The following is a 9248-nucleotide window of genomic DNA, read 5'->3' on the forward strand; positions in this document are numbered from 1 at the left end:
AAGAACTTCACCACCTTGCTCCATTTATCTAGAGAAATATGTTATCCATCCTTCTTTTTTTGTTGTTGTTGAAGCAGAACAGATATGGAATAAAGCCACACTATAGGATCTATTAACAATTATTTGCCAATGGTCACACAGATATCCTGAAAGCTCCTATTTCAGATGCTTTGAAAATCTGCAGCACAAATGAACAAGGGATGGAGAAGGGGCCCAGCTCAGTCATATTAGAGATGGACCCTCCACACACCATGATGACCTCTCCACAGGTCGGCCCCACATTTTCTATTTGCAATTCAAACCCAAGGCGAGAGGGAAGAGGGCAAGCTTGGGTTCTTGATTATATCTGCGAGGTCACCATTGCTATGCAGAGTTAGAGGAGGCCAGGTGGCAACCCAGCACATCTGAAAATTGGATCTTTGTTGGGAACTGCCTCAATTTCATGGCAGAAACCAAACTTGAGATGTCTGTATTAGACGCATCGGGGGATCCACACAGATATGTTGCCGGGTAAAGGGGAGGAGGTGGGGGGGGCAGAAAAAGCCGAGGAAATATTTTCTACTGCTGTGAGAGAGGTCAGGTGAAGCCAAATCCTAAATTAGCTCAAGAAAGGGAGCTGGAAAGCACTGGAGCCCCAAGTCCTGTATATGCTGAACAATGCTAGAGTTTCTATTACAAAACAGCTCTCTTCCAAGAACAACTGCAAAATATCAAGCCTGTGGAAATCTGTAAGACCGAAGGGGGGAAAAGTGAAAATTGAAAAGGGTGCACTAATAGATCTGTCAACAGTCCAATGGTGACAAGCCACATTTCTATAAAATGCCTTCACCATTTGTGTCACCTGAAATGTACTGACACTCTCTATAGAACATTATCTCCTGAAGCTATTCTTGAAAAGACTGGCAGGGGGAAGGGGAGGGGAGGGGAGGGAGACATCTGCTTAGATACTATCAAGGAATGGAAGGGGAGATGGTGTGGAAGGAAAGTGATCTAGATTGTTTAAACGAACCTTTGAACAACCACATGAGCTTAACTGATTATTTGCAGAAGTGTTACATATCATAAAAGGGATTTTCCGCCAAATGCTTTCACATGCAAGTAGGGAGACAAGGAGATGTCTCTAGCTTAATGGTCTGCAGAGAGCACATCTGACCAGTGAGGGTGCATTTGTCCTCTGCCTGAGGAGGGACCCCTTTCTTTGCTTATTGCAGGCAATGTTCTAATACCAACCAGAGCCTACAATCCAGATATCAAGGAGGAAAAACTTCCCCTCCATTTTTTATCTGCAATCCAATTCAGCTACATGCAACTGGGATAGGAGAGAAAAAGGTATATTTAGGGACTTAAATAACATCCAAGTAAAGAATGCCACCTACCAGTCTCTGGCAGGTTGCAACAGACTACAGTTTAAGATCTAGCTGGATTTATATTATGGAGTTTTTGTTTCAGGATATAAATCCACTCTTAGTTGAAACTAAGAATTTAAATGCTTAGTCACAGCAAATTATTTTTCAATTAAAAGGAATAAATCAATTCCTTCAACCATTTAAAATTAATCAGAGGTGCTTTCTGACTTGATAAAATTAAAACTGCTTTCAATTTTTAAAAAAACTGCTGAGACAGACAAAGGTCTTTATTAGAATGGTACATTTAGGAGTATGGGGATAATGCAGTGATCCAAAACATCTTCTGCAAAACATACACTTGTTTGAGGAAGGCAGTGTGAAATACCATAGTGGTAAGGGTACAACCGCTGGAAGCTGATGGATCTGGAATCCAGCCCTGGCTCTGCTAGCCTCAGTGTGGCCTTGGGCAAATGACTTTACCACTGAACCATAGTCTCTTCATTCGTGAAACAGAAATAATACTCCAGAGGGTTGTTCTGAGGATTAAATGTGAAAGCCCCTAGCCTAGACCATCTTTAACAAGGGTTTAAAAAAGGATGCCAATATAACAATGATGATATTCATCATAATATAAAAATGCTCTCCTTGTTACAGTGTCTTCACTGCACAAGTCTAGAGTATCAGGTTGGGGAAATCTTGGCCAGGATGTAGCAAGTATGACTTCATACAATTTTATTGATGGTCCACAAAGACAATCAGAGCCCTCCCCTCTCTGCACAGCCTCAAACATAAACTGCTGGGCTTCTCTCATTTGAACCATGCAGTGAGGCAAGCCTGCAGCATCCTCCCTAGACCCACTCTCTGTGCTGTGTCTGCTCAGTGGTCTGTGTGTGCTGGCATCATGGCAGCCATTCACTGGAGGTGTTTCATGGTTTGGTGAAGACCAGCCCTGGGGCAGAGGTCATTCATAAGAGGAGGTGGTGTCCGGATGGGGAGCCAATCTCTACAGATGCCTGTGAACCCAGGCCTGGGAGGGCGGGCAAGGGACAGACCAACAGTGGTTACTCTGAACTTGCTTGCCTTTGTGGGTTTAAGCCAGAGTCTTAATGTTATTTGAAGACAGTTTTTTGTCTGTGAATATTTATAACAGTGTGAAAACTCCCGGACAGCTGGTAATGCATTTTGAAGTGTGTTAACAACACTGTATCAAACAGTCCTCTATTGATCCCATCATACTTTTTTGTGGCCATGCATTTCATACATGGTGCTTATACATTTTGAATAAGAACTTCAAGTACCTTTTGCTTCAAGCGGTTTTTCACCTCTTTTATTCCCATTTTTGCATGATCTTTTGCCTGCATGAAAAATTAATTTAAGTTAAGATTCCCTTTCTGTTTCCAGCAGGGACTATGCATGATTTCAGTCCGTTGAGAATCACCTTCTCTGATTACTAAAAAAAGGAAGAAAAAATGGGATCATCAAGTTGAAAACATAATGGCTATGAAAACAAATACAACGGTAAAAGGTTAAAAAAAACCCTTAAAGAGGCTGCAGAGATTTTATTTTTTGAATTTTGATGGCACAGATTTTTTTTCCTCCCTTCCAAAGCCTTCTTCTCTCTATAATTATTTATCTCGGCAGCCTGGTGACAGCTACCAGTAAGAGTAGAGCTGCAGCTTTTCTGGCTGCAAGATTCAGAATATCCATTATATTTCACCAGGACAGGGTCTCAGGACCAATTTTATGCCCAGGCTGAAAGGCTGGAACAGACACATTGCTAGGTTTCTATAGTGCCATTTCCTAAATCTCATTTCTGCAGATACTCTGCTTTTATTTTATGTCATTTTAGACCTGTGTGGTTCTGTTGGCTGCCACCCAACCTGTTAAAACAACTATTAATACAATATAATCACAGAGAGGACTAACAAAATTACAAACAGAAATAAAACCAAACCACCCCACTTCAGTGGCTCAGGGTCAAATTGGCAAGCAAGGGAAATCACAAGAAAAAATACTTGGTGTTTGTGAAAGATGAAGCACCGGAAACTGATGTGTTCTCCTATTTTCACTCAGCTGTGGGCCTGAGTCACAAATAATGCACTTCCTATAGGGCGGTGATGAGAGAGATGATGAAGGATTTGGGATAACAATTCAGCGGCATATCCCACTATGAACACTCTTCAGTAACCTGCAAAGGAGTTGCTTTATTTTGACTTAATAATAGGGATACACGTAAGAAAGCTTTGCCAGAATACCCAACAGGCCACGCCTCGAGGTTTCAGGGGTGTGACCTGAATTTTAGCCACCCCGTCAACATTTGAAAAGCTAAAAACCAGCAGCCTCTCATTTTTCTATTGTAACAACTGAGAGTACCAGCACCACAAATTAAGAATGTCATTGAACTGGTTATATCTCAACATAAAAACTTTAAGAGCATTGAGACCTTTAGGAAATAGCACAGTAGCCTGAGTCATCTCTGTGATTAAGGGTCAGGTATACTAAGAGTCTCGCCATGCTAAGGAACTGATTTGTTGAATCCTATGACCAAGACCAGTACTTACGAACTTGTAGACAGTCTTCATGGCCGGGTTTGCTTTTGTTTTTACAGTATTCAGAATTGCTCCACTTCCTTTCTATAATAAAAATGTCAATTAGCAATTTGGGCTGAAGACAGAGTAGACCCACACCAACAAAGAACTCTTCTTTTCAATAAAGTTAAACAAAATTAGAAAGGGTCATAATTCAAATAGATAATCAGGTCTGACTGGTAGCTGGTCCTGGGCAGTTACAGTTGTGGTTATGACAGAACCACACAGGGTGGGTATTTGTGGGTGTGTGTGGACTGGGGATGAGAAGTGTCACAACCAGTGGAGGGGGACTCTGGGCTCAGTGTTCTGCTCAGCACCTGTCCCCTGGCTAGAAGGGAAGCACATCATAGGCTGTCTGAGACAAGGGTTTGCTTGTAGTCACCTGTGACTTTTCAAGAAATTCTAGTTACTATGAACACTCAGGTAAGTTTAATAATTGTGGACTCCATAGTTGACACCAAGCTGGGGCAGAGAGTGGTGTCCCAGTGATCAGCTAGGATCACTGGGAAATATAATGTCCTCACCCATGCAACTTCCTTTCCTCACCTTGGTTTTCTATGCTGTTTTTTAAAAAAAGATCTCTGGTAGGCTGCCTTCCTTAACATCTAAATTTTGAGAAAAGTAAAGAATGAATAGCCACAAATGTTCACCATGGCTTTAGTTAAATTCAACACACCAATTTCTTACTCATTTCTTTAGGGAGCAAGAGAGAAGGAGCAGAAAGGAAGGTCTTCCCACTACTAAAGGAGGCTGGGGAGAGAGCTGAAGCACACAGGTCAAGTTTTCACAGCTGATCATGAAGCCATTCTTTAGTCTCATCCCTGCAGACATGTGAGGCCTCACTGCATGGAGACCTGTGTTAGGCCCTGAGGACACCAAGCCAAAGGATGTCTGGTTTCTGCCTTCCAAACCGGTGGACGGGGGCAGTGACAGCACAGTAAATAACTGCAATAGCAGGTGATGACGGCTGTAATGGCTGTGTGCACAAGGAGTGCATAGACACGGGAGGTCAGGGTAGCCCTTGGAGGATGAAACATGGCCCATGAAGGATGAAAATGAGTTGATGTGGGAGAAAGGAGGAGGAGAACATTTTAGGGTCAGAAAACAGCACTTAAAAAAGTGCAGAAGCTGAAAAGCCACGGTATACTCTGGAACAAGTGGTTATAGTACTATGGACTATATTGTGGGAGGAGTGATAAGTGAGACTGGGAGACCAGATGGGGTCAGTTCATGAAAGGCCTGGAATGCCAGTCTAAGGGACTATACTCTGGAGGATTTTTTAATCAAATGCATCACATAATCAGATTTGTGGTGGTTTGGAAACTGATTTGAATGGAAAGAGAATGGAATCGATGGGTATTACTTATTAGAAATAGTAATGTTATTAGTAGCCTTAATTTTTAGAACAATTTTTGATAACTGCCCTTCCAGAAATTTTGAACTTTAATTAAAAACTTCAGAATTTGACCTAGAAAGCATTCTACGAGTATGTTATAGGACAATAGAAAATTTTCACCCTCTCATTTATTCCATACTGCTTTCCAAAATTACTCAGTATCCCATTTAAATGGTCCTTTGGAGTATTGAAACTCCCTTTATCAATCAATCAACAAGTCCTTATTGCTCCTCTCTGATTTGCCAAGTGCTGTGTTTGGCCGTACAAGAAGAACAAAGGAAGTCTTTCACTGAGAAATTGCTTACTCTTGGCCAACTGCAGCCACTTCCAAGGGACCTGCCTTGGCAGCAGCATACTTGGCCCATAAGTGGGAGAGAACACTTATCACATTATGCTGGAGTTGCCTGTTTACATGCCCGCCTTCCCAACAAGACAGAGAGCTCCCCCTGTGTCCTGCTCCCCACTGTATCCCCAGTACCTAGCCTGGTGCCCAGCACACCGTAGGCCTTCAGTATGCACTCAACTATAAATTGATGGGAAGAAAAGGCAAGACTTTGAATTCTTTAGAGGTTTTGAACGCTCTAAGTACTTGGCTGATACAACAAACATACTGTTCACAACAGTGAGGAGTTGAAAAATATCTCTCAGCGACATTCTCCATCTTCCCAGGAGTGAAAATATTACAGAGCAGCAAGAGGGGCACATTATTGGTTTGCCCATGACCATGTCAATTGCACTAGAAGGAGACCCCCAGAAATGCTCTAAGACAACGGCATTCTGTTAAGCACCCCTTGGCTGGCTTCTTGAGGATGAGGAAGCCTCTCCGCTTCTCTCTAACCTAGCCAAGGGATGGCTTTGGACAACCCCATCCTTGTAGTCTCAACCAGGCATGAGAACAGCCTGGTTTCACAAATAAAAGCATCTTCAGCTAAGAGAATGAAGTACTCTGGAGTGCTCCGGGCTGTATGGGGAAACAGAGGGCTGCCAGGAGGCTAAGGAGGGGCCCAGGTGGCTCAGAAGTAGGTACACACTTACCCGGACTGTGGAGAGCCACTGATGGTACAGCTTATCACTTCCTAGGGAAGAGAAGTCAGATAAGCTGTTATTGAAACAAGTGATTTGCCCTCAGGAGTTCTTTAAATTGCTTTCAACATGTGGGACTCAGTTCAAAATCTGGAAAACCGTATGGAGACTCCCATGTCCCACTCCTTGAAGGAGGTAGCAGTGAGTCACCACCATAGGTTTTCTTTCTCAGAGAGCTAATCATTCAGTGCCCAGACGACAAACCTTCAGAAGCCTCCCCATTGCCTCCTGGATAGCAGTCAGACTCCTAAGCAACCCCTGCTTCCTTCCTCTCTGACCTCACCACCTCCTGCCGCTTCGTCTTATGTTCCTACTACACCGCACTGCCTTATCCCCATCATGAAGAACTACCCGGGTTCCCTAAGTCAACATCTTTTCAGTCCTCCAGGCCCTAGCAAATGCTGCTCTGATGGCTGGCCACCATCCCCTACTCTCTCTGCTTAGGAGACTCAACAACCAGTTCAGATATCATTTCCTTTAGAAGCTTCTCCTCACTCCTCTTCCTCTGAACAGTCCTCTAACATAGGTAACACCCATCGAGACATTCACATTCCCTGAAGTATGAGCCACACCAGAGCAGAAACCCCTAGGGCTGTGTGTCCTAGTGTAAGGACCCTGCTGGTCACACATTGAGCCCTCAATACACTTGAATAGTGAGAGGGAAAGAAATAGGAGGTGTTGTTGGTGAACTCTTCATTTTATCTGGTGGGTTAAGGAGGTCTTTATCAGGAAACAGTTCTTTTAGAAGCTCCAAAGAACTGAACTTAGTTTAGCAAGCCCATCTTTTCCCTCAGAACTCATATTCAATTCAAGCCTACCCTTCTTTGTGAAGCCCTCATATTATGAGATGGGGATTGACCAAGTCCTAGTCTAACTGCACAAAAATCTATTCTACTCCTTTTCCTGCATTGGTTTTATTTTTATTTGCCTTTAGTTACACACCTCTCTTTCCTACCTGACTAAAAAGCTCCTTGAGGGCAGAATTGGGTCCTTCACTTTTTACTTCTACAGGGCTCTGGACGTAGCAGATGTTCAGGAAATGTTAATCAACGATCTGCTATTACTGTCCATAGAGTTCATACAGGTTTTACTAATTAGCTGTGCTCTCCATGCAGCATAGGCTGGTAGGACCTGTAACATCCATAATGGATATTGTGCCTGGCTCTATGAGCTTATGAACTGTCAGACAGATTATCAGAAAAGTCCAGGTCAGACACACTCCTAGCAATAAGAGGAGCCCAGCAGCATGGATATTATTTTGCATCTGGTTTTGACTTTGCTGCCAAAGACTGATGTTAAGGATTTGGAAAGAAGGCCAGATTGGGATTTAGGAGGCAGGATCAGTCACCAATACTTCTCTGGGCCTCAATTCCTCTTCTGAAAAATGGGAAGATAAGTCCTCCAGTTCTTCAGACCTGTAGAGACCAGGTACCTGGCACTGATTTTCACATTTTAAAGAAACGTTTACTGCATGCTGAACCTGTGCCAGGGACTGTCTGGGTGACTGCACAAATCTTTCCTCATGGACTCATTTAATCTCAAAAGGAATTCTGTGAGGTGGGCAGTGTTACTTTCAGCGCACAGATAGAAAAACTTTGGCTAAAATATGTGAAATGACTTGACCAAGATTTGACAGTTAGGGAGGCAGAGTCCTAATTTGAATCCAGGTCTTCTAATTTGAGATCTCATGTGCTTTCTGGTACATCATGTTGTCCTGTCCACCATGTTTAACTAGACTTTGTCTATCCAGGGGAAACAACTAACACCATGGTGGAGATTTCACATGTTCATTTTTTCCAAATATTTCAAAGCCATGTTTGAAATCAGTCTCTGCCTGACTTGACCCAATAAAGAAAGAAGAAGTCACTGCCACTCCTAGCAAACATAACCTAATCTGTAGCAGCCCACAGCCCAGAAAGGGAAAAGATTCTTCTCACCAGCATACTCGCCCATGTTGATTTCCTCTTCAAAAACATCACTGAAACCTTCGCCGGAATTGAGAAGGTCTAATCGACCATCAATAAACTATAGAACGAAAGAACAAAAGCACAGCAGTTTATACAAAGGAAAGATGGAAAAACCGTGCAGCTAGACACCTTACTGTATGACCAGAAAACAATCACATTTCCAAGATGGGAAAAGTTCTTTCAACTAAGTTTTCAAAAAGTGAGTTTCAACAAGTTTCTAAAAAAATGGCTGTGTGTTTATGATAACTCGGAAAACCACATGGTAGACTTGCAAAGGGCCTGTCTGGTCACTGACTACCCTCTTCACCCAACCCCTCTCCCCTGAATCTCTTTCTCCTGGGGCCTGAGTCCTATCCATGCCTGAAGCCTCAGGGCCTAGAGTGGAAACAGCTTCAGAAAACCCTGCCAGGAAGCCAGACTCAGGCCAAGCCAGAGAGGGCGGTACCTGCTTGAAGAGCTGCAGCTGTGTTGCGTTCTGCAGGAACTGCCTCATGGCTCCAGAGCGATAGTGGGACACGAAGGCTTCCTCACAGAAGGTGATCGGCTCCTCCTGGGTAATGCAGAGAGAAGAGGAGGTCAGGGGCATGGCATGAGAGCCATTGGTTCTTAAATTCCTTCAGTCAGAGTATCCTGTCTGCTAATTTCTGCAATCCTCATTAGTGAAGTAGCTATTATCAAGGAAGTTATTCTCCTCTATGGGTGAGGAAGTTGTTTTAGGGAGGAAGAGTCATTCCCCAAAGTCAGAGAGGATGGGAGGCAGAGCAGAAACCAAAGGTCAGATTCCACCATCCTCCCATTCCTCCCACACCTCAACAGCAAGTTGGGGGCATGTCCTCCAATGTGATGATTTCTAAACCTTTCTTTTCAC

At 43.4% G+C, this 9248-nt stretch overlaps 1 protein-coding gene across 1 annotated transcript in view; it reads right to left on the minus strand.

Annotated features, from left to right (window-relative positions):
* LOC103252449 (DENN domain-containing protein 1A-like) overlaps positions 1-8966 on the minus strand; it is a 69179-nt gene extending 60213 nt beyond the window's left edge. Inside the window, 5 exon segments of the mRNA XM_008051071.1 lie at positions 2645-2701; positions 3908-3979; positions 6366-6406; positions 8351-8438; positions 8826-8966. Coding sequence (XP_008049262.1) covers positions 2645-2701; positions 3908-3979; positions 6366-6406; positions 8351-8438; positions 8826-8966 — 399 coding nt within the window.
* Between the last annotated feature and the right edge of the window lie 282 nt (positions 8967-9248).

Source organism: Carlito syrichta, unplaced genomic scaffold (assembly GCF_000164805.1).
Source record: "Carlito syrichta isolate Samal-C Ts95f unplaced genomic scaffold, Tarsius_syrichta-2.0.1 Scaffold158891, whole genome shotgun sequence".
Lineage (NCBI taxonomy): Eukaryota > Metazoa > Chordata > Mammalia > Primates > Tarsiidae > Carlito > Carlito syrichta.